The 23,574-nt window shown below is 55.8% G+C and overlaps 2 protein-coding genes across 8 annotated transcripts; both read left to right on the forward strand.

Annotated features, from left to right (window-relative positions):
• Positions 1-3,870: 3,870 nt before the first annotated feature.
• SPNS1 (sphingolipid transporter 1 (putative)) lies at positions 3,871-12,076 on the forward strand. Of its 5 annotated transcripts, none has more exons than XM_045462302.1 (13): positions 3,891-4,045; positions 4,347-4,637; positions 4,733-4,798; positions 6,648-6,784; positions 7,897-8,048; positions 8,160-8,226; positions 9,050-9,195; positions 9,495-9,650; positions 9,942-10,131; positions 10,501-10,566; positions 10,833-10,931; positions 11,267-11,438; positions 11,729-12,076. In XM_045462302.1, exons 1-13 carry the CDS (start codon positions 3,961-3,963, stop codon positions 11,821-11,823), a joined length of 1,722 nt encoding a protein of 573 aa, XP_045318258.1. In that variant the 5' UTR covers positions 3,891-3,960; the 3' UTR covers positions 11,824-12,076. The 5 variants fall into 5 exon arrangements, with proteins under 5 accessions (XP_045318262.1, XP_045318258.1, XP_045318260.1 ...); XM_045462304.1 differs by having other exon boundaries at positions 3,930-4,045; positions 4,433-4,637; XM_045462303.1 differs by having other exon boundaries at positions 3,961-4,044; positions 4,330-4,637.
• A 114-nt stretch (positions 12,077-12,190) lies between these two features.
• Positions 12,191-17,780, forward strand: LAT (linker for activation of T cells). Of its 3 annotated transcripts, none has more exons than XM_045462311.1 (12): positions 12,191-12,653; positions 13,014-13,107; positions 13,250-13,277; positions 13,401-13,435; positions 13,700-13,787; positions 13,921-13,985; positions 14,085-14,259; positions 14,333-14,427; positions 15,990-16,052; positions 16,180-16,242; positions 16,355-16,435; positions 16,562-17,780. In XM_045462311.1, exons 1-11 carry the CDS (start codon positions 12,564-12,566, stop codon positions 16,426-16,428), a joined length of 870 nt encoding a protein of 289 aa, XP_045318267.1. In that variant the 5' UTR covers positions 12,191-12,563; the 3' UTR covers positions 16,429-16,435; positions 16,562-17,780. The 3 variants fall into 3 exon arrangements, with proteins under 3 accessions (XP_045318267.1, XP_045318268.1, XP_045318266.1); XM_045462312.1 differs by having other exon boundaries at positions 14,085-14,114; positions 14,199-14,259; positions 16,355-17,780; XM_045462310.1 differs by having other exon boundaries at positions 16,355-17,780.
• The last annotated feature ends 5,794 nt before the right edge of the window (positions 17,781-23,574 follow it).

Genomic DNA, 23,574 nt, shown 5'->3' on the forward strand with positions numbered 1-23,574 from the left:
ATAGTGCAACAATGATTTCAGGAATAGATTCCTTAATGCCCCTTACCCATTTAGCCAATCCCCCCCTCACAACCCCTTCAGTAACCCTGTTTGTTCTCCATATTTATGAGTCTCTTCTGTCCGCCTCCCTGTTTTTATATTATTTTTGCTTCCCTTCCCTTATGTTCATCTATTTTATATCTTAAAGTCCTCATATTAGTGAAGTCATATGATATTTGTCTTTCTCTGACTGACTAATTTCGCTTAGCATAATACCCTCTAGTTCCATCCACATAGCTGCAAATGGCAAGATTTCATTCTTTTTGATTGCCGAGTAATACTCCACTCTGTGTGTGTGTGTGTGTGTGTGTGTGTGTGTGTGTGTACCATATCTTCTTTATCTATTCATCCATCAATGGACATTTGGGCTCTTTCCATACTTTGGCTATTGTTGATAAGCTGCTATAAACATTGGGGTGCATGTGTCCCTTCGAAACAGCCTACCTGTATCTCTTGGATAAATACCTAGTAGTGCAATGGCTGGGTCATAGGGTAGTTCTATTTTTAATTTTTTGAGGAGCCTCCATACTGTTTTCCAGAGTGGCTGCACCAGTTTGCATTCCCACCAGCAATGCCAAAGAGATCCTCTGTTTACGCATCCTCGCCAACATCTGTTGTTGCCTGACTTGTTAATGTTAGCCATTATGACAGATGTGAGGTGGTATCTCATTGTGGTTTTGATTTGTATTTCCCTGATGATGAGTGATGGTGAGCATTTTTTCATGTGTCGGTTGGCCATCTGGATGTCTTCTCTGGAGAAGTGTCTATCCATGTCTTTTGCCCATTTCTTCTCTGGATTATTTGTTTCTTGGGTGTTGAGTTTGATAAGTTCTTTATAGATTTTGGATACTAACCCTTTATCTGATCTGTCATTTGCAAATATCTTCTCCCATTCTGTCAGTTGCCTTTTAGTTTTGCTGACTGTTTCCTTCGCCGTGCAGAAGCTTTTTATTTTGATGAGGTCCCAGTAGTTCATTTTTGCTTTTGTTTCCCTTGCCTCTGGAGACATGTTGAGGAAGAAGTTGCTGCGGCCACGGTCCAAAAGGTTTTTGCCTGCTTTCTCCTCAAGGATTTTGATGGCTTCCTGTTTTACATTGAGGTCTTTCATCCATGTTGAGTTTACTTTTATGTCTGGTGTAAGAAAGTGGTCCAGGTTCATTTTTCTGCATGTCGCCATCCAGTTTTCCCAGCACCACTTGCGGAAAAGACTGTCTTTATTCCATTGGCTATTCTTTCCTGCTTTTTCAAAGATTAGTTGGCCATGCATTTGTGCGTCCATTTCTGGGTTCTCTATTCTGTGCCATTGATCTGAGTGGCTGTTTTTATGCCAGTACCATAGTGTCTTGATAATTACAGCTTTGTAATACAGCTTGAAGTCTGGGATTGTGATGCCTCCTGCTTTGGTTTTCTTTTTCAAGATTGCTTTGGCTGTTCGGGGTCTTTTCTGGTTCCATACAAATTTTAGGATTGTTTGTTCTAGCTCTGTGAAGAATGCTGGTGTTATTTTGATAGGGATTGCATTGAATATGTAGATTGCTTTGGGTAGTATCAACATTTTAACAATATTTTTTCCTCCTATCCAGGAGCTTGGAATATTTTTCCATTTTTTGGTGTCTTCTTCAATGTCTTTCATAAGCTTTCTATAGTTTTCAGTGTATAGATTTTTACCTGCTTGGTTAGGTTTATTCCTAGGTATGCTTTTTGGTGCAATTGTAAATGGGATCGGTTCCTTGATTTCTCTTTCTGTTGTTTCATTGTTGGTGTATAGGAATGCAACCGATTTCTGTGCATTAATTTTATATCCTGCACCTTTGCTGAATTTAAGGATCAGGTCTAGCAGTTTTTTGGTGGAATGTTTTGGGTTTTCCATATAGAGTATCATGTCGTCTACAAAGACTGAGGTCCCAGTCTTGGGACCTTGGGATGTCTTTTATTTCTTCGTGTTGTCTGATTGCTGAGGCTAAGACTTCCAATACTGTGTTGAATAACAGTGGTGAGAGTGGACATCCCTGTCTTCTTCCTGATCTTAGGGGGAAAGCTCTCAGTTTTTCCGCATTGAGGATGATATTAGTGTTGTGTCTTTCATATATGGCTTTTAGATCTCAAGGTATGATCCTTCTATCCCTACTTTCTTGAGGTTTTTTTTTTTTTTTTTTTTTTATCAAGAAAGGATGCTATATTTTGTCAAATGCTTTCTCTGCATCTATTGAGAGGGTCATGTGGTTCTTGTCCTTTCTTTTATTGATGTGATGCATCACATTGATTGTTTTGCGGATATTGAACCAGCCCTGCATCCCAGGCATAAATCCCACTTGGTCGTGGTGAATAATTTTTTTAAATGTATTGTTGGATCCGGTTGGCTAATATCCTGTTGAGGATTTTTCCTTCCATGTTCATCAGGGAAATTGGTCTATAGTTCTCCTCTGTAGTGGGGTCTCTGTCTGGTTTTAGAATCCAGGTAATGTTGGCTTCATGGGAACAGTTTGGAAGTTTTCCTTCCATTTCTGTTTGTTGGAACAGTTTCAAGAGAATAGGTGTTAACTCTTCTTTAAATGTTTGGTAGAATTCTCCCGGAAAGCCATCTGGTGCTGGACTCTTGTTTTTTGGGAGATTTTTGATTACTAATTTGATATCTTTACTGGTTATGGATCTGCTCAAATTTTCTATTTCTTCCTGTTTCAGTTTTGATAGTTTATATGTTTCTAGGAATTTTTTCAGTTCTTCCAGATTGCCCATTTTACTGGTGTGCTCATAATATTCTTTTATTCTTGTTCTTATTTCTGCTGTGTTGGTTGTGATCTCTCCTCTCTCCTTCTTTATTTTATTTATTTGGGTCCTTTCCTTTTTCTTTTTGATCAAAGTGGCTAGTGGTTTATCAATTTTGTTAATTCTTTCAAAGAACCGGCTTCTGGTTTCATTGATCTGTACTGGGATTTTTTGGTTTCTATAGCATTGATTTCTGCTCCAATCTTTATGATTTCCTGTCTTCTGCTGGTTTTGGTCAAATGGTTTCTGATAAGACCTCTTGGGGACCCCATGCTCTGCCCATGAGACTCTAGAATTTCACAAGAGCTTAGAGGTCAGCTTGGAAGACAGGTCTTGAAGCTACATTTGCATGGAACTATATTCATTTTACATCGAGTGTACATTTATTACTGTAACTTGGAGATTGAGGCTGGGGGCACTGAAGAACCATGCCAAGCTATCCTTTGGTGCCAGGGCTCTGGTCTTTGAGTCCAGTCCAGCAGCTAGGAGAATCCCAGATGAGGCCACCAGAGGGCGCAAGGGCTTCAGTCTTGGTTGAAGGTGAAGAAAACCAGATGAAGACGGGTGCTTAGGTCTGGGACGCTTCTTTCAGTGTCTACCAAGGAAGCTCAGGAGTGTACAGACAGCTGGCATGGGGAATTCAAAAGATAGGGCCGGGGATGGGGCGGGTGCCGGGGGGGGGGGGGGGGGGGGGGGGGGGGGAGTGGAGGGGGCGGTGTTCAACTTTCAACATTCCTGCCACACTTCCTGAGCATGTATGAAGCTCCAACCGGACTAATTGCCGAGACTGAGAACTGATCGTTGGGATATCTAGAGATAAGCTACTTCCAGAACATTTTAAGATTCCATGATCTCGTTTCATCTCGTTTGATAAGAAGTGTGCCCGGTGGGAGCTGCAGATAAGGAAGCCGAGATTCCGAGGGTTGGGCGACTTCAGCGGTTCGCTGCGACTCCCTGGGGGAACGCACCCGGTGCGGCGCGGGTCTGGGGCCGTCCCCGGTTACCCCGGCGACCGGCCGGCAGTCACGTGACGGGGGAGCAGGAGGAGAAGCTGGAGAGGCGAGCACGGTCTACTGCCGGGCTTCTGTAGTCCGGCGGCGGTCACGTGTCCAGGGCTCGCGGGAGGTGGAGTTGGCCCCCCGGCTCCAGCGTCACATGACCGGCTCCGGGACAACATGGCGGCGGCCGTGGTGCAGCGGCGGGGCTGAGCGACGGCGATTGCAGTGGGCTCCTAACAGGGGTGAGGGGTGGCTTCAGCCTGGCCGGGGGGGGGGGGGGGGGGGGGGGGGGGGGGGGGAGGGGAGGGGCGCGGGGAGGGGTCCGGGCCCTCTTCAGCCTGCTCCCGTCCCCGACGTCACTCGCGTTCCACTCGTCCTCTCCGCGCGCTGCGTCTGCCGGAACGGGGAGGCATGACAGGCAGGGCCTGGCTTCCATCCCAGCCGCGCTTTGTGCTTTCGGGCAAGCGCCTGCCGGTCTCTGGGCGCCCCTCCCTCGCCTGGGTTCCCTCCATCCTCTTTTCTCCAGCCTCCTCCCCTCGCAGGTGGGATCGTCGGTGGGACCGGAGCGCGGGCGGGCGAGGCCCCCCGGGACCATGTCCGGGTCCGACACCGCGCCCTTCCTCAGCCAGGCGGATGACACGGACGACGGGCCGGTGCCCGGCACCCCGGGGTTACCGGGGTCCATGGGGAACTCGAAGTCCGAGGATCCCGAGGTCCCGGACCGAGAGGGGCTGCAGCATATCACCGGCTTGTCTCCGGGCCATTCGGCTCTCATAGTGGCGGTGCTGTGCTACATCAACCTCCTCAACTACATGGACCGCTTCACCGTGGCTGGTACCGACTTCTGGGAGGAAGTCAGACTGGGGGAAGGGAAGGGGGTCCCGAAGGTGGGGCTGCCTCGTCGAGCCCATCTCGAGCCTTCTTCGCAGGCGTCCTTCCAGACATTGAGCAGTTCTTCGACATCGGAGACAGCAGCTCCGGCCTCATCCAGACCGGTGAGTGGAGGCCCCTCCTGGGCACACGGCAGCTTTTCTTCCTTTTCTGCCCCAAATGGGGTTACATGCCGGCATGCCTGGGGCCTTAATAGAGGTAGAGAAGCCAGACTTAGAGGAGGAGATGGTCTTTATTTCTCTGTGGGTTGCCCTGTTCAGTTAGAACACCACATTTTATTTTATTTAAAAAAAAAATTTTTTTTTTTAACGTTTATTTATTTTTGAGACAGAGAGAGACAGAGCATGAACAGGGGAGGGGCAGAGAGAGAGGGAGACACAGAATCCGAAACAGGCTGCAGGCTCCGAGTGGTCAGCACAGAGCCCGACGTGGGGCTCGAACTCACGGACCCTGAGATCATGACCTGAGCCGAAGTCGGACGCTTAACCGACCAAGCCACCCAGGCGCCCCAGAACACCACATTTTAAAAGGCAGTTTAGTGTCATGGTTAAGACAGACCTGGGTTTAAATCTCAGCTTTCCACTTAGTGTGATGGTAGGCAAGGCCCTCAACCTCTCTAAGCCTTACTTTTCCTTGGTGAGAAGGAAAGAGTAGCAACCCAGAACACCTCAGAGGGCTAACGTGAGAATCAGATGCGATAATTAATGCTGTAAAGTGCAGGGTGCCGCGTCTGGAGGATGGTAGGCACCGAAAGATAGGGATGGAAGGCGGTGTCTGGAATGGGGAGAGTTGAGTTTTACTTGCTCAGAACGTTGTGGGAGAGGCAAAGCCAAGGCCAGATCCTCCTTTCCTTCCTTTTCCCCTTCCTTCGTTTCTCAAACATTTCTGAGCACTTACTCTGTGCCAGGCCCTGGAGGAAGAGGCTGATAGCATACACAGAACTTGCCCAAGACCTTTTAGACCCATTGTCTCCTAATCCTTCCATCGGTCAAAGAACAGGTGGTGGTATTATTTTATAGAAGAAGCAGGTAGTAGTCGCTATGTTTTTATAGGGAAACTGAGGCTTAGAGAATTCGGCCTTGCCCAGAGTCACACAAATGAGAGGAGAGGAGGAGTTTGAAACAAGACCTCGAAGGGTTCTTTGCTCCACTCCAGGCCAGTAAGGACTGAGAAGTGTTTAAGGCAAAGTCTAGAGGAATGAGAACAGGATCATAGGCCAAGGTCTGCAAGGCTTTAAACTGTCGAGTTAGAGAAGAAGCAAGTCTTTGTCCGCTCCGTTCGCTTTTTCGTTGAACACATGTTAATGAGCACCTTTTTTATGCAACGCCATGTGTTCCACGGTGGAAACACAGGAGTGGTCATTATAGGCAAGGTCCTTGTCTTCACGGAGCTGACATTCTACTGGGAATGAGCGGGCCACCGTCCTGAAAAACCTAAGCTGATAACGAGGTCATTTTCTGTAGGCTTATTTTGTAAAAGAAAACAGAGTGACTGTGGTCAAGAGAGATTGGACATGTGGGGGTTGGGAAGATGTCTGAGCTGGAGCCTAAAGGTTCTGTGAAGCTCAGGCGAGTGGAGAAACGTTCCCAGTAGAGAGGACAGTGGGTGCCAAAGGTCCCAAGATGGTATTGAGCTTGGCAGTTGGGCCATTGGGATGCAGAGAAGGGAAAGTGGATGAGCATGAGGTTGGAGAGGTAGGGAGGGGTTAGATCCGATCGTGGGCTATGGTGTGGAGAGTGGATTTTGCTCTTGGCTGGATGGGAGTCAGCTGGACCATCCATTCTACAGTGGAAGGTTTGAAAGATGTCAAAGAGGGGCCTGGACTTCTCTGGCAGGAAGCACTGAGAGTTTCAGGGTTGGGAGTTATTCCTGAGCCCCCTTGCTCTCCCTGAGCTGGGGTCGGGGTGGGGAAGGGGTACCGGGGCTGGGCTGTGACTCTCTGCTTCTCCTCAGTGTTCATTTCCAGTTACATGGTGTTGGCACCTGTGTTTGGCTACCTGGGTGACAGGTACAATCGGAAGTATCTCATGTGCGGGGGCATTGCCTTCTGGTCCCTGGTGACACTGGGGTCGTCCTTCATCCCCAGAGAGGTGAGGCCCCATGCTGGCTCCTGTTTCTGCCCCACCCCCACCCCCCACCCATCAGTCTTTGCTGCCATTCTTTGGGGTCGTTGCAGACTGGGCCTGGGGAACTTATGCAGTTTCCTTGGTCCATGCCGTCTTCTCCTCCCTGCTTGCCTGAGTTAATCTGCCCGCCCCATCTACTTCCCCTTTCTTCTAGAACGTTCTTCTGTCATCCCCTTTCCCCCTAACCATTGACTGCTTACACTCCACACTTAAACACTCCCGCTTCTATACCATGGAAAAGACCTTACCTGGACTGTCTGTCCTCTGTCTTCCTCTTCTGAGTCAGACTGCCCACAAGGTCCCCTTGACCGAGCTCCATCCTGGGTGAAGGAGCAGACAGGGAGAGGCTCTCACTTTGCTTGCACTTCCTCTCCTCCCACTCACCCCGGAACACTGCCGGCCAACCTACCCCCACCACTCCATTGCCAAAGTGACAGAAACCCTTTGGTTGCTAAATGTAGCTCCTGCTTCCTAATCCTGCTCTTGCTAGATCTCCTGGGAGCCTCTGGCTCTATTGACTCACTTCCTCCTTCCGGAAACTCTCTCCTAACTTCTGTGATGCCACTCTTGTGGTTTTCTTCCCGCCTCCTTGGCTGTTACCTCTTTGCTCCTTTGAAATCCCTTTTGTCTGTTCTTACTCTCTGCCCCTGGAACTCTGTCCTCCGCCCCGGGTACTGCACACTCTCCTTGGGTGATCATACCCTGTCCTTAGCTTCAGGTGCCTTTGATAGACGAATAAACTTCCGCCTCAGATCATTATGCACGATTGGAGTGTCTTGGATGGTAGAGATTAAGATTTGTTCTACACTTGTGGGGGCACGCGCTATTGAATAAAACTTGTATCGTCCCGTCCTGGTGATAGTTGTGTGAGCAAGTTATTGTTTTCCCCCTTTTCAGATGAGGAAGCTGAGGCTCAGAGAGGTTAAGTTGCTTTCCCAAAGTCACAGCTAGTACGTAGTGGAGCCAGGATTCAAGCTCAGGTCTGTCCAGCTCAGGCCTCGCCCACCATCCCCGCCACCTCTCCCGAGCCAGCTGGTGAAGGCGGGGTGCCACCTCCCCCATGTTTCGTTCCCCAGCAATTCTGGCTCCTCCTCCTGACCCGGGGCCTGGTGGGGGTCGGGGAGGCCAGTTACTCCACTATCGCGCCCACCCTCATCGCCGACCTCTTCGTGGCAGACCAGCGAAGTCGGATGCTTAGTGTGTTCTACTTTGCCATCCCGGTGGGCAGGTGCGTGGGCCTGGGGCCTGGGGGGGGGGGGGGAGCACGGGAGGCAGGAGGGCCTGGCGTGGGGCACGGCTGACCGGCTATCCCCTCTCCTCTCCCATCCCCTTTCCCCAGTGGTCTGGGTTACATTGCAGGCTCCAAAGTGAAAGATATGGCCGGGGACTGGCACTGGGCTCTGCGGGTGAGTTTGGACACAGCCTGGGGGAAGGTCAGCGACGTTGTCACTGCTTCTCCCTTTCCTACCTTCAGACATCCCCCTCTCCCCCCCCCCCCCCCCCCCCGCCTTTTAAGGCAGCGCTCACTCTGCCAAGCCTGTGGGAAGCCATGTGCAGACAGAACTCTTGGTCTTGGGTAGTAGCAGCTCACTGTAAAACTGTAAGCTCCCGGATGGGACTCTATTGGCTCTCATAGTGGAAAGCCCCAGGGTGAGCGTCAGGTAAAGCTGGATCCAGGACTCCCACTCCGTCCTAGGAGTTTGCTCATCCTTTTTCTCAGTGCTGCTTTTCCTCTGTGTTAATTTCATTCTCAAGCAAGTGAAAGCTCCACGCATTTATCTTCCCATTTAGAAACCTCGCCACCCTGGAGCCTTGAGCGCTAAGTCCTGGATGGTGTCTGATTAGATGAGCACGGGTCACGTGCCTGCCACTGAAACAATCACCGAGGCCAGGGAGGCTCACAGCACTCTCGTCGGCCAAGTCTGGGTTATAAACCCTGCCCTGTTTGAACCACATGGACTGAGAGACGTGGGGGGAGTAGTTTCCCAAAAGGAAATTGGGGTGCTGTTACCAAAGAGGGAGCAGTTAGGCTTGCAGAAGCAGGGGGCCCCTAGTGGCAGTTGCTCTGCCCTCCAAACGCACGTTCAGCTTCCTTGAGCACGTGGCTTCCTGGGTGTTTGAGGTCTTGGGGCCTGAGTTGCCTTCACACACCCTCACTTTCTCCCATCCCAGGGGTGTGGAGGTGCCCCTGCCTGTCTGTGCCTGTCCTGAAGCCCACTCTTTCCCCAGGTGACACCAGGTCTAGGAGTGGTGGCTGTTCTGCTGCTGTTCCTGGTAGTCCGGGAGCCGCCACGGGGAGCTGTGGAACGCCACTCAGACTCACCGCCCCTGAACCCCACCTCGTGGTGGGCAGATCTGAGGGCTCTGGCAAGGAAGTGAGTTTAGTTCCATTCTAACCCAACATCTGAGGCCCCCCAGGGAGGCCTCCGTATCTGTTCTGAGATTTACAGGAGCATGGTCTTTGTTTTCTGCCAGCTGGCCCTCCCCCAAAGCCAGGTCACCGCTGCCCCCTTGTGGCAGATGCTTGAATTACAGGCCCAGATCCTGGGCGCCAAGACAGCTTCCACACCCGTCTCCTAACCTTACTTTAAAAGTAAGCCGGGGAGAGAGAGTAGAAGTCCCCTACCCTGGCACCTCAGTGGAGTCTGAGTTCCTTCTTCCCACCTGTCTTCAGTCCTAGTTTCATCCTCTCTTCCCTTGGCTTCACTGCTGTGGCCTTCGTCACGGGCTCCCTGGCTCTTTGGGCTCCTGCATTCTTGCTGCGTTCCCGTGTGGTCTTGGGGGAGACCCCCCCCTGCCTTCCTGGAGACTCCTGCTCTTCCTCTGACAGGTACCCAGATGGGGGCTAGGCTAGGGGTGGCCTGCAGGTGGCAGGGGATGGAGCGGAGAGAGTCATTGATTCGGGGTCAGGCTACTTCTTCTCCCAGTCTCAGTTTTCCTGGCGGAGGAAATCGATGGTAGGGTAATGCCTTCCTCTCAGAGCTCCGTGAACCATAGAGTACCCGGATAGACCTGGGGTCAGGGCGGCTGGGATGGAGCATCTTCTCCAGGCGGTGGGGGCGAGGCGAGGGTGCTTTGCAGGCAGAGGGACCGGCTCCCATGTCCCTCCCCCTGCCCCCAGCCTCATCTTTGGGCTCATCACCTGCCTGACCGGGGTCCTGGGTGTGGGCCTGGGCGTGGAGATCAGCCGCCGCCTCCGCCGTTCCAACCCCCGGGCTGACCCACTGGTCTGTGCTGCTGGCCTCTTGGGCTCCGCGCCCTTCCTCTTCCTGTCCCTTGCCTGTGCTCGTGGTAGCATCGTGGCCACCTATGTGAGTAGCCAGCAGGTGTCAAAAGGGGTGTTGTGGGTCTGGGGTGGTGGGACGGTGTGCCGGGGCAGGACTGGGGTTCATCAGCATAGTGGTTCAGAGACCACTTGAACCAGAAGGCCTGGTTTTGGACCTCAACTCTGGCTCTTCCCAGCCGTGCGACATTAGGCAAGTGAATTAACCTCTCTGTGCTCAGTCCTGGCATCTGTAAAATGGGAATAAGAGCTTTGTCTCACAGGGGTGTCACGAGGATTAAGTTGAATGAGTTAATACGCGGGCCTGGTCCAAGGTCGTGTGTTTGCTCTTGTTGTGATGAGACCAACCCCCCTACCCTCCTCCATCTCCCCGCTTCCAACCCCCCCCCACCCCCAGATTTTCATCTTTATTGGAGAGACGCTGCTGTCCATGAACTGGGCCGTCGTGGCTGACATTCTGTTGGTGAGTAGGCGGGCCACTGCAGGGTTAGCCCAGAGGCTGTTGGGAGCAAGGAGTGGGGGGCGGAGGCCTCACTTGCCTTAATTGTGGCCTTCACCCCTTCTTCAAAACCCAGCCCCAGACTGAATTCAGAGTCAGCCCCAGATGGGCCTGGAGTCTGGGCATTCACCCCACTCACACCTCAGGGCCGGGGTTCACCTTTGACCTCAGCCTAGACTGAGCCTTGGCCCTGTCCTTGCCCTCTGCCTCCCGCCCCCCCTTCTCCCCAGTATGTGGTGATCCCCACACGACGGTCCACTGCCGAGGCCTTCCAGATCGTGCTGTCCCACCTGCTGGGCGATGCTGGGAGCCCCTACCTCGTTGGCCTGGTGAGCACCGCCCCTTGGCTGGACCCGGGGTGGGGATCGGGGGACCCTGCGTTCCTGGCACTGGCTGGCAGCCGTTGGCCTCAGCTTGAGCTGACTTACAAGGTCTGACCCAGTTGGGTGTTCGTGTGCTGTGTGCCCGGCGCCCCTCACCTCGGAGCCTCAGCCAGGCGGGCGGGACTTCGTTTTGGAAGATTCCGCAGCGAGGCCACGGGGCTTTCCCTGGTTCTCCAGACCACCCTTCTTTGCCAGCTCCCGACTCCTTTGTTCTTCCGCAGTCTGGGGGCTCCCTGTCCGTGACTCGTTCTCCTGGCTCTCCTTTTCTCGTCTCCCTGCAGATCTCCGACCGCCTCCGCCGGAGCTGGCCCCCCTCCTTCTTGTCCGAGTTCCGAGCCCTGCAGTTCTCCCTCATGCTCTGCGCCTTTGTCGGGGCTCTGGGCGGGGCAGCCTTCCTGGGCACTGCCATCTTCATTGAGGGTGACCGCCGGCAGGCTCAGCTGCACGTGCAGGGTCAGTGGGGGCCTTCCCTTTGTCCATCCCTGACTCCTTGCCCAACTTCATGATACCCCGTGCTTGTCCGTCCGTCCATCTGCCCGGACCTGTGTCCCTGGCTTCTCTCAGCCCACGGCTCCTCCCCCGTCCTGCTTTGGGTCCGGCTGTCCAACGAGCTGACGCTCCACTGTGCCCGCAGCGTTGGTGGCTCTGCCGCCCCGTGTCCGCTTCCCACCGCCCGTCTGTCCCCTCCCTGGCTTTGTGTCTTTCCATCCATCCAGCCCTGGCTCTGACCCCTCCCTTGGCAGGTCTGCTGCGTGAGGCAGGGCCCACAGATGACCGGATCGTGGTACCCCGGCGAGGCCGCTCCACCCGCGTCCCCGTGTCCAGCGTGCTCATCTGAGGGGCCATCGCTCGCCAGCGCGCATCCCTATCCCAGCTGGCCCTGGGCCCGCCCCAGAAGGTGCCCGGGCCCGAACCCTTGGACTGGCCCAGCTTCTAGGAACGGCCTCGGGCCGCGTTCCGGCTCCCATACACTACACAGGCAGCGGTCGGTCGGGGCAGGGGGGCGGTGGGTCCGGGAGGGGCCTTCCTCTCTCCTGGAGCAGCCCCAGGGGCTTGGTGCTATTTGTAACTGAATAAAATTTGTAGTCAGATCCCAAGTGCCTGCTCGAGTCTCTCTGGGCGGTAGTATCTCTGGCTGGCAGACCCCAGGACTCCCGGGGCTAGAGGGTCACTCCTGTGGGGACCTTAGGCAAATCCCCGCTCTCCGGGGCCTGGCGAACAGCAGTGTGGGGTGAGCGAGCTCAGTATGACCGTGAGTCAGAACCGTGGTTCCCCTAGAGCCCGCCCCTCTTGGCAGGCCGGCCAGGGTGAGGTGGGGTGGGCACTGCCCTGTGCCCCTACGCTCCCAGGGGCAGGGCCCCCCTCCTGGCTGCCTCCTTGAGCCACGGCGGTGGAGGCCGTGGCTGTGGGCTGGCCTGTCCGCGTCTTGCCCTTCTTCCCCTGGTAGGGCTCGCTCTGCGTCCTGGGGGCCAGCAGACCCCTCTCGAGGGCCTGCGGGTGGCCTCGCGGGCCTCCGCCTCCCCCTCCCCACTGGCTGGGTGGGGGTGGGAAGGGGGCGGGTGCAGCTGGCTGAGCCCGATGATTTCCTGCCCTCGCCCGGGCTCACCACAGCTTCCTGCCACAGGCGGGCAGGCGCTGAGGAGAAGCAGGCGCCTAGCCGAGCGGCAGGTAGGGCTGGGGCGCGCAGGGGCCGCGCCGCCGGGTGACTGGTGCCCCAGACTCCAGCCCGGACCCTGGCCGGACTGCGCAGGGAGCAGGGGTCTTGCACGGTCGGCGCTGACCCGCCCCCCTCCCCCCCCCACTCAGCCCAGAAAGGGGAAGGGGCCAGTGAGTCCCCAAGGAGGGCGCGCTTGCCCCCCACCCCCACCCCCCCGTCGGGCTTCCAGGCTGTGCCCACCCGGCTCCCGCACCCCTGCTGGCCTGGCCCTCACCCCACCGCGGCTCGGCCCTTGAAGGGGTGTGCGGCGGGCAGCCCCTTGAAGGGGTGTGCGGCGGGCAGCCGGGCCTGGTGCAAGCTCTCTCCCGCAGATGGAGGCGGTCGTCCTGATCCCCTACGTGCTGGGCCTCCTGCTGCTGCCGCTGCTGGCTGTGGTGCTGTGCGTGCGGTGCCGAGAGCTGCCAGGTGAGTGGGGGCTCGGCCCTCCTCTACCTCTCACTCCATCCCGACTGTCCCGAACTCTGCTTGCACGCGAGACCTGAGCCCCGTACTCCCAGCCTCTCCCCCCTTCACCCCGCTTCCTGCCTTACTGGCTTCTCTTCCCCAGGCTCCTATGACAATACGGCCTCTGACAGGTGAGTTGCCCGTCGACCCTAGGTGGCTCCCTCAGTGCCCTGTGTGGCCCCGGGGAGGGGAGGGGACTGGGATGGGAGCTGGGGTCTCTCCTGCCCCTTACCTATCTGTGTCTCTCCTGCCAGCTTGGCCCCAAGTAGCATCGTGATCAAACGCCCTCGTGAGTACACGGAGAGTCCTCTCCCTCGGGTGTAGGGGAGGGGGTCCCCTGGCGTGTGAGAGAAAGCGCGCCTCTCTTCAGGTTCTCCCCCACGGTGGCTGCCCACATGGCTTTGATCTGAGCTGGGGATAGGAAGGGAGGTGGGTGTCCTCAGGCCGGTGCAGGGCCCAGGGGGTTCACAGAATTCGCCTGCCCTTTGAGGCCTCGATGAGTGTGGGGCAAAATGTCTGGAGTCGTTCCTTGAGCTTGGTCTCGTGTCCTCAGCCACACTCGCCACCTGGACACCAGCCACCTCCTATCCTCCTGTTACCTCCTACCCACCCTTGAGCCAGCCGGACCTGCTTCCCATCCCGTGAGTAGCATCCTCCCCTCCAAATCCCCCTTTTTACCCCCTCGCCTCTGAGGATTGGGGATCTCTTTCCCTGTTGCAACCCCTCTTGGTCCAGTGCCCCATCTCAGCATGACTTCTGACCTTTGACTCCCAGGAGGTCCCCACAGCCCCCTGGGGGCTCCCACCGCATGCCATCTTCCCGGCAGGACTCAGATGGTGGTAAGTGTGGGGCAGGGCTCAGGGGGCTGGGGCTGGGGCTGGGCAGAGGATAGACCCCGTGTGAGCTGACTCAGCCTCCCTCTTGCTCTCTCTCTGAAGCCAACAGTGTGGCGAGCTACGAGAACGAGGGTGTGTCTGGGGCCCCAGGTGCCCTGGTTGCAGGGAGGCTGGGGCCTGGGCTGGGCCCTGCTGATCGCTGTGTCGTTACCTCAGAGCCCGCCTGTGAGGACGACGATGAAGACGAGGAGGAGGATTATCCCAACGAGGGCTACTTGTGAGTGGCCAGGTGGGGGGGTGGGAGCTCCAGCCGGGGGTCCTTACTCACCTGCCCCTTGACTTGTCCTCAGGGAGGTGCTTCCTGACAGCACGCCAACGACAGGCACTGCTGTCCCACCGGCTCCCGCGCCCAGCAACCCCGGCCTCCGAGACAGCGCCTTCTCCAGTGAGTTGGCCATTTCTGACACTCTGCGTTGCGGCCCATCTGCTCTTCCCTCTCCTGTTATTTTTTTGATGCTTGCTGCCCCTCCGCATTCTCTCTCCTCTCTTTCTAGAACACCTGTCCCTCAGGGCGGACTTCCACTCTGATCTGCTGGTTTCCTTACTTTTTCTATCCTCTTTTCTATTTCTTTGTCCTTCCCTTTTATCGTCTGTGAGATTTCTCCAACTTCACTGTTCTTTGAGACTCTGTTCTTTTGTCTCTTATCTGAAAGCTCTTTTCTTGGTCTCTGGTGTTCCTTTTTCATAGCCTTCTGTTCTTGTTTCACAGAGACAATACCATGTTGTACATTTCTACAGGTATTGATTACAGATTGTCTTCTTTGAGGGTTTTTTGGGAAGTTTTCTTCTGCTTCCGGCATCATTTTGGTTTCCTTTGAGCTGCTTTTCTCCCTTCGTGTTCGTCTCACGTTGCCTGTTAGAGGCTTCCTTCCATGTTTGGTGACCTTCCATTTTCTGTCGCTCTCCTCACTTTCCGTACCTGTTCCGGGCCGTTCCTTCTACACCCTGACTTCGTGAGCGAGCTCGATTCCCAACTCCCCACCTCCCCTGAGCTCATTTATTCATCCATCCCTCACTTACTTGCCGTGTTTACTGGGTGCCTCTGATAAAACAGCTCACGAGGTAGTGTCATGATAAAGGAGCTCAGCTTGTCAGGGACCTACTACGTGCCTTTCTGAGAGCATTTCGTGTATTAACTCATTCAACCTCAGGATCCCCAGGTGCTCTTGAGCCCATCTCTTCCCTTCCTGCACCTCGGTTGTCCTGACCGTACGACAGGAGGGATCACGTATCTCATAGACACTTGGCGGCCCCGTTCAGATATTCTCGGCTTTAGTTCTCGCGGCGCTCCTGGGAGGTGGGTGCCGCCCCTCACCCTATTCTACAGATGAGAACACCGAGGCCCAGAGAGGCTAGGTAGCTTGTGTGAGGTTACACGACTGTCAGTGTGGGAGCTGGGTTTGCACCTGGGCTCTCTGGCTCCAAAGCCTGCCTCGTCCAATGCCTCGTGGAGAAACAAGTCCGCGTGAAGGGACAAGATAGGTGGGAGGCACCCGGGTGGCTCAGTCACTTAGGCGTCCGACTCTTGATCCTGTCTCAGGTCTTGATCTCGGGGTCGTGAGTTCAGGTCCCACGTTGGACAAGATGGCACCGATGGCCCCAGGTGCTGGAAGACACCAGGATGGGAGTGGGGGTCAGGGCGGGCCTGGCCGACAGGGCCAGTGGGGCGACAGCACCTCAGACTCGGCACCCCACAAGCGTTGTCTCACACGTGCCACCCAGCGCCATGGCTCCGAGCTGCTCTCTGTCCCTGCCCCCAGCCTGGCCGACATGCTGTCTGTTCTCCCCCACACTTCCACTCCCTCTCATCCGCTCTGGGCAAGTTGCCCCACTTCTCTCCGTCACCAGGGCCTCTGTGGGACCCTCTGGGGCTGGCTGCGGGGCGGCCTCTGGGGTCTGTGCTCGGGGCTCTGGGTGACAGTGCCGGGGGCCCTGCTTCTCCCGCAGTGGAGTCGGGGGAGGATTACGTGAACGTCCCCGAGAGCGAGGAGAGTGCAGACGTGTCTCTGGGTGAGTGGCCGGTGCCCCCTAGGGTCCCCCTTCCCTCCCCCACCCTCACCTGCTGTGGCCCTCTTTCTGAGTGTCCTGTTCTCTCACCCTCCACGTGGCCGTCCCCCCTTCTGATCTGTCCCCGCAGATGGGAGCCGGGAGTACGTGAATGTGTCCCAGGAGCTGCCACCCGTGGCTAGGACCGAGCCTGGTGTGTGCTGGGATGGGAGGTGGCAGGAGCTTGGGGTAACACGTGAAAGGTAATGTGCCCGGGGCAGGAGGGACGGTCTGTGAGCTTAAGACTGATCTCTTTCCCCTTCCAGCCATCCTGAGCTCCCAGAACGACGACGAGGAAGAGGGAGCTCCAGATTATGAGAATCTGCAGGGGCTTAACTGAGGGTCCGGTGAGAGGCCCTGCCCACCCTTCCGCGGCCCCTCAGCCCTGTCCTCCGACTCCTTCGGGGACCCCTCGGACCCCCACTGACCTCCTGACATTGCAACCCCTCCCTCTCCCTGTCCTGTTGTTTCAGCGCGAGGCCATGCCTGTCCTCGAACCAGCCTTGCTCGGGAGTGCCGAGCTGGGCAGCTGGCAGTGGCTCTGGGGGACCCTCCTAGGCACCCCACCCTGACTGCAGCCTGAGAACAGCCTGAGAATCTCCCCCCTAACTTATTGTCACTTTGGGGTCCAGTCTGTGTGCCCCCAACACTCTGCACCTTCTGACGCAGCCTGAGAATGAGCTACCCTGGCCCCGGCCCTATTCGGCGGTAGAATAAAGGCTGGTGTGGTCTGTAGCGCTCTTGCCTTTGGGGGGCTCGTGGGGGGGGGAGTCCGAGTGAGGGTGGGCTTGCCTGGGCGCCCGTGTGGGAGTTGTCTGTGTGCACGCACGTGTGTGTGTGTGTGTGTGTGTGTGTGTGTGTATGTGTGTCTGGGGGTCCCCATCCTCCCTGGGCCGCCGTGCTCCTGAGGGTCCTCACCAGCCGTTGGGAGTGACCAAATGGTGCTTGGGGCACGGCGCTTCGGCGTGAGGCAAGTCCGACCCAGACTGGGCCTTCTGGGATTCGAGGCTTCGATGCATCTCCCCCAACGCGATAGTCCACCGGACCCACGGCAGACGATGGCTGGGATGATGGGAGGGCAGGGCATGGGGAACCTTGGGTGCGGAGTGACCTTCGAGAGCAAGACTGCTTCCTGCCGGCCCTCATTTTCTCCATCTTTAAAGCAAGGGGGTGGACTTGACCCCAAGCAACGGAAAGGTAATGTGCGATGCAGCCTTTTCGGACTTGGGTGTGCAGATGACTCACCAGGAGGTCTTGCTAAAATGCAGATTCCGAATGAGTAGGTCTGGGATGGGGCCCGAGGGTCTGCATTTCAGAGAAACTACCAGATGCTTCTGATAGCGCTCTTCCGAGAACCAGACTTCGAGCACCTTCTGGTGGACGCCCTGGTCATTGTGATTGGCTCTGGTCTGGGCACATGACGTAATCTGGGCCAGCGAGGACCAGCCCTGGGACTTGGGCCGGAAGTGACCGGAAGGAGAAGCTCCTTTTGCTCCATGGCCGTTGGTAAACTGGAAGAATATATTCCGGGCGCTACTTGGCGAGCCTGCCCAAGAACGAAGTCCACGTGGAGGAGAGAATGGCCTCGAGGTGGACAGGGTGTCGGAATCTCTGGGTCCAGTCACATCTGAAGCGAGACACCCCCCTCAGACTTCCCAGTTGCATGGGCCAATAAATTACCTGTTGTCTTCACCCGGCTTGACTTGGGATTTCTGTTGCACACGCCAAAGTAGCCCTGAGTGATGCACACAGTTGTTGGCGTCCTTTGTTGGCTCCAAAGGCAATAGTGACAGCTTCCCTTCAAGCATGCGCCATGTTTCCATGCTTCCCTCATTCGATCGCTGCCGTTCCCCTGTGGTCAGTTACTGTGGGTATCCCCATTCGCAGGTGAGGAAGCAGGCCCAGAGAGGAGAAGCGATTTGCCCAAAGGCACACAGCCAAAGGGACAAGTCTGGGATTCGATCTGGGGCTGTTGGCCTCTGGAGTCACTGCTGCCAACGTCCTTGCTCTGGGTGTTGTGCAAAGTGTCGGCTGCCCTACCAGGGAAGCCTGTGAGAGGCCCGATTGGAGAAATGGGGGAGGGAGGCTTAGAGAGAGCGTTGGACAGGCTGGATGTCAACAGGGAGAGTTTATCTGGAGGAAATAGACGAGAAGAGGCACCTTTGTGCCTGGGCCAAGGAACAGAAAGTTTATCACAAAGGCATGCTGGTGCAAGCACCCTGGAGAACGATCTAGCAACATCAGTAAGGCTGAAGATGGTGTTTCCCTTTATCTAGCAAACTCTTGGGTATAAACCCAGAGCAGCTGGCACACGGGCTCAGGGGGTGGGCATCTGGGGCTCGGGGAAGCCTTGCAATGGCCAACAGCTGGCAACGGGAGGGGCCGTGACCAGGAGAATGGACAGGGCTTGTAGCCCAGTCACAGCACGGACACTTCCCAGCAGGTGAAAATGAGCGCATCGGGGCAACACCAGTCAGCACAGATAAATATCACCAAGAGAATATGGAGTGAGAACCAGAAAACAAGTTCTTTTATTTATATATAGAAAGTTGGAAACATGAAAACCGAAATATATGGTTCAGGGATACACAGCGTGTGCAAAAATGGGCAAAGCAACGAGGAACACCCGAGTGTGAGAGAGGCAACCGTGCGGCCGAGCGCGGGGAAGGGTCGGGAAGGCATTCGGGAAGGCCTCAGTGATAAGTGTAATGTCTTATTCTTAAGCGGAGTTGGGGACACAAGTGTTTGGGACGGGATTCTCTTTAAGTGTTTGCATATCTAAGCGATTTCGTAATAAGAGAGACCGAGGCCCAAGGAGGGAATAAGTGGGGGCGGGAGGATAGGGCAGCTTTAAGAGACAGTAAACGGGCTGAGAATTGCTGGTCGGTCTATGCCAAGGCGGGTGAGTTCCAGGCCTTAGCAGCAGCATGTGCAAAGGCCCTGAGGTGGGGGGCGGTGGAGAGGCTGTTGCATGAGAAGTGGTGGTGGGCTAGCCGAAGAAGTGGCAGGGGCAATTGAGAGGGGTGGTGGAATGAGATGTTTGGGAGGCCGAAGCAAGGGGCGTGGTGACAGGTTGTGCTGGGAGGCATGGGGACGTCCAAGGTGACTCCAGTCCTTGCCTTGGTCGACTGGGGGTAGGGGCATTCCCTGAAGCACTAAGCAGCTTCCTATTTTTGCCTCTTGGACCAGCGAGATTACATGGCTTTGCTTCCGCTGGTCGACGAGCCAGCCAGGACAGAGTCAATGCGATGAGATCTACGGGGCTGGGGCTGGGGTATCTTTGCCCACTGGGGTGGCCGGTAGAAAGAATCCCTGCGCGTGGAAGCTGGGAGCAGAAATAATTTTTTTTTTTTTTCTTGTACAAGGCATTGACGGTGACTGCCACGGGACCTTGGGCTCTTCGTGGTGTTCGGTGTTGTTTTCCCCAAAATGCACCATGTGGCCCATGAGGCCTGGGAGCAGCTTCTCAGGAAAGAATTCTGTGGTCGGGAGAGCCTGGGAAAAGTTGTCTCAGGCTCCGTGGCAGAGACAGACTGCGCGTTAATAAGTTCATGGCTCAGGAGACATCCTGTGATAAGTATCTTTGCTTCTCTTTACCAAACCTGGTGTTTCCTGAACTTATTTGACTTCGGGGAGAAAAAAAAGTTATTATTAGCAATTCGCAGACCACCTTTTAACATCTATAAGAGGACATCTTTTGTTTTCACCTTCCCCGCGTGCTGCCCTTCCAAAGCCACCACCAGATTTGCATTGGAAATGTTTACAGGACTCAGGTGGGGCCCAAGCTTGGATGTGACTGTGACCCAGGATGGGCCAATCATTATAGCCCACCTCCTGGCCTCGGTAATTGGTTGATGCTGGAACATGTGACCCAATTCGGGCCAATGAGACACCTTCCTGAGACTTTTGGTTGGAACTCCTGGCAAAGAGAAGCTGTTTATCCATTGAGGGGGCCGCTGGGGGGATGCAGGCTTGCAACGTGTTCGCAGGCTTCTGCCTGGAGAGAGCATGCCGGTGAATGAAGGCACCACAGAGGAAAGCAGTGTGGACCAAATAGAAATAGAAATAGAAAAGTTGAGTTCTTGGGGCGCCTGGGTGGCTCGATGGGTTAAGCATCTGACTTCAGCTCAGGTCATGATCTTACTGCTCGTGAGTTTGAGCCCTGCATTGGGCTCTGTGCTGACAGCTCGGAGCCTGGAGCCTCCTTCGGATTCGTGTCTCCCTCTCTCTCTCTCTGCCCCTCCCCAACTTGCACTCTGTCTTTCTCTCTCTCAAAAATAAATATGCATTTAAAAAAAATAAAAAAAATAAAAAGAAAGTTGGATTCTGATGGCCCACCTAAGCACCCAGATCAGTGGTCCTGAAGCCATTGATTGCTTCTTTTCAAAAACGATTTTTTTTTTTTAATTTTTTTTCAACGTTTTTATTTTATTTTTGGGACAGAGAGAGACAGAGCATGAACGGGGGAGGGGCAGAGAGAGAGGGAGACACAGAATCGGAAACAGGCTCCAGGCTCTGAGCCATCAGCCCAGAGCCCGACGCGGGGCTCGAACTCACAGACCGCGAGATCGTGACCTGGCTGAAGTCGGACGCTTAACCGACTGCGCCACCCAGGCGCCCCTCAAAAACGATTTTTTAATATTTATTTGTTTTTGAGAGACTGAGCACAAGCAGGGGAGGGGCCGAGAGGAGAGAAACACAGAATCGGAAGCAGGCTCCAGGCTCTGAGCTGTCAGCACAGTGACGACACGGGGCTCGAACTCCTGAACTGCGAGATTGTGACCTGAGCCAAAGTCGGATGTTTAACCGACTGAGCCACCCAGGCGCCCCATGGATCTCACTTTTCAAAGCCTTCTTATTCCGGGGTCCGTAGCCCCAAAAGGTATCCCCGGAAGAAAAGGGAGGGGATCCCGGTCCCTGGTTGCTGAGAAACTCGGAAACAGGTGTGGCTGGGGTCAGAGGCCTAAATATTATCGCCGACTTCTACTTTCTCCTCAGCTCTCCTTTCTGTGTGGCCCGTAGCTTTCGTCTCCTTGTGTGGTCATGTGACAGGGCTAGCGGCTCGGGACACAGACACCGTGTGTTTCCACACATGCCAGAGGTCCGAGCATCTCCAGCAAAAGCCCTACACTCCCTCTAACTGCCCTGGCTTGGGACACATGACTTCCGGAGCCAGTCGCTGGCCAGGAAGGTATCCCGTGCCGACCGACTTAGGCCTGTGGTGTGTACTCCACCCGCAATTCTGAGGTTCTGGAAATGAGAAGGCACCCAAGATTAGGGGCTATTGCTGGTAGAAGGGGGGACGGCTGTTGAGATGCATTTGGTCCACGTTTATTGTGTGTGTGCCACACTCATTCTTTCAGTGAGTTTCACAACACGCCTAGTGTCTAAGGTATGAGGGGCCCCTCTTGTGGAAAAGGAAAAAAGTGGGGACGCCTGGGTGGCCCAGTCAGTTAAGCGTCCCACTTGGGCTCAGGCCACGATCTCAGAGCTCGTGAGTTTGAGCCCCGCGTCGGGCCCTGTGCTGACAGCTCAGAGCCTCGAGCCTGCTTCCGATTCTGTGTCTCCCTCTCTCTCTGCCCCTCCCCCACTCTCTCTCTCTCTTAAAAATAAACATTAAAAAAAAGAAAAAAAGAAAAAGGAAAAAGGTTCAGAGAGGTTAAGGATGTGCTTAAGGTCACACAGCAAATTCCAAAGTTATTTATGGAAACGCAGCCTGCTCTGGGTGGGGGCAGGGAGGCGACGAACTGGTTAAAAGTTAGCACAAGAGGAGAAAACACAGAGGCCAACCAAAAGAGCCATTCCACAGAGAGTGGAATTAGGCTCTGCCCAGGGACTTCTGCTCAAACTCGAGGGACTAAGGCTCTCTCTCTCTTCTGGGACTAGTCAACAGAGGACCGAGGAGCCTGGAGTGACCAGAGGCCACCAGGGGAAGGGCAGCCAGGAGAGAGAAGGCAGCAGGGAGGTGAGTGGTGCCAGGTCGAGGAGAAAGCTTCTTGGGAATGTGGGTTGAGGTCCTGGATCCGTCTGGGCCTGGAACTGGATCCACCCGTGAAGAGTTCAGTTACTGGAGTTACTAACACCCTCCCTCGCTTGGCTCAGCTCCAGCTGGACTTCTGTCGTTTGCAAACGAAAGGGCCCTGACTCATCGAGACAGGATGCTGTGGCGCTTCGACCTTCAACAGGCCCACTGTCAGCCACTTACGTGTGTCGCGCCCTGCCATGCACTCCACGTACGTTTGGTCCTTACTGTGACCCCGAGGAAGTTCTTATTGCCACCTGTGTACAAACGGGGAAACTGAGGCTCGGAGAGGGCACCGTGGCCAGACCCGGCAGGGCGCTGGCGCTCCCTCCCTGAGTGCCCAGGCAACCCCTGTTCCCGAGTGCCTCCTCTGTGCCCACCGGGTCCCTCCTCGGGCCTCTGTCCACCTCTGGCCCCGAGCGGGGTGGGCCACTCAGAACCCCCCCCCCCCCCGCTGCCCCCGCCCCCGGCTGGGCATCTCCTGGGGCGGCGGGGACTCCAGGGCTGGGCCTGAGCACAGTCCTTCTTCTCAAGGACACAGGGCTTCGTAAGCCCAGCGGGTGGACGCTTGGGGCATCTGTGGCGTCGTGGGGGCTCTGAGAAAGATGGGGAAGGGGAGGCCTCTGGTCTCCTTCCCCCAGGGCCCCTCTTGCCTGGGCCCGGCGGGGGGGCCCCCCCCTTCCCCTCCCCCCTGCACCTGCGCGGGCGGCCCCCTGAGCTTTCCTCACCTTCTCCCATCTGGCTCCCACACTCACCAATTTCTTTCTGTTTCCGGATGCTCCCCAACACCCCGTGCCTCACACCCCAACCCTGATCGCCTCCCTTTCCCGCTTGCCACTTTCAGTTTTGCCTCAGCTCTTGGGCTCCTCTCTTGCCTCCTTTTGGCTCTGTGTCTTTGGGGCACCCCTCCCCTTTCTCTCTCTCTCCACCTCTGTCTGCCTCAATCTGTTTCTCCTCTGTCTTGGAATCTCTCTCTCTCATCCGTCTCTCTGTCTCTGTGCGGCTCTCTGTCTCCGATAGTCTCTCTGTCTCTTTCCCCTCTGTGCCTCCGTCTGTCTCTCATCTCTCTGTGGTTCTCTGTCTCTCTCTGTGATCTCTCTCTTGTTCTCTGTCTCCCTCCTCCTCTCCCTGCCCCTCCCTCCCCACATCCTGAGTTGTCTTTGGGGAACCGGAAATTTGGGGGATCAGAGAGATACTGGGAGGCTCAGCTGCTGCCGCCTAGAGATAATGCGTGGGGGGGGGGGCGCTGGGGCTGGATGGGGGTGGGGGAGCCCAGAATCCCCTGCGTCTTCCTCCTACCCTGGTGCACGCAGAGACAGGCAGAGGAATTATGTCCCCTCCCCGGGCCTCGGCGTCCCCTTCTGCGGAGTGGGTCCGATGAACCACCTCCCTCGTGGGATTGGTGTGAGAAGAGAAGTTAATCGAGAAGTTAATCGAGCAGCCTGGCCAGATCAGGGGCTCAGG

This window comes from Leopardus geoffroyi, chromosome E3 (assembly GCF_018350155.1).
Source record: "Leopardus geoffroyi isolate Oge1 chromosome E3, O.geoffroyi_Oge1_pat1.0, whole genome shotgun sequence".
Taxonomy (NCBI): domain Eukaryota; kingdom Metazoa; phylum Chordata; class Mammalia; order Carnivora; family Felidae; genus Leopardus; species Leopardus geoffroyi.

Coding starts and splice junctions, on each gene's coding strand:
- SPNS1 (XM_045462302.1), top strand. CDS start 3,961: ATGACCGGCTCCGGGACAACATGGCGGCGGCCGTGGTGCAGCGGCGGG. Junction 6,785..7,896: donor CGTCCTTCATCCCCAGAGAG/GTGAGGCCCCAT, acceptor TTCGTTCCCCAG/CAATTCTGGCTCCTCCTCCT. Junction 9,196..9,494: donor CTGAGGGCTCTGGCAAGGAA/GTGAGTTTAGTT, acceptor ACCTGTCTTCAG/TCCTAGTTTCATCCTCTCTT.
- LAT (XM_045462310.1), top strand. CDS start 12,564: ATGATTTCCTGCCCTCGCCCGGGCTCACCACAGCTTCCTGCCACAGGC. Junction 13,278..13,400: donor GACAATACGGCCTCTGACAG/GTGAGTTGCCCG, acceptor CTCTCCTGCCAG/CTTGGCCCCAAGTAGCATCG. Junction 13,986..14,084: donor CCGGCAGGACTCAGATGGTG/GTAAGTGTGGGG, acceptor CTCTCTCTGAAG/CCAACAGTGTGGCGAGCTAC.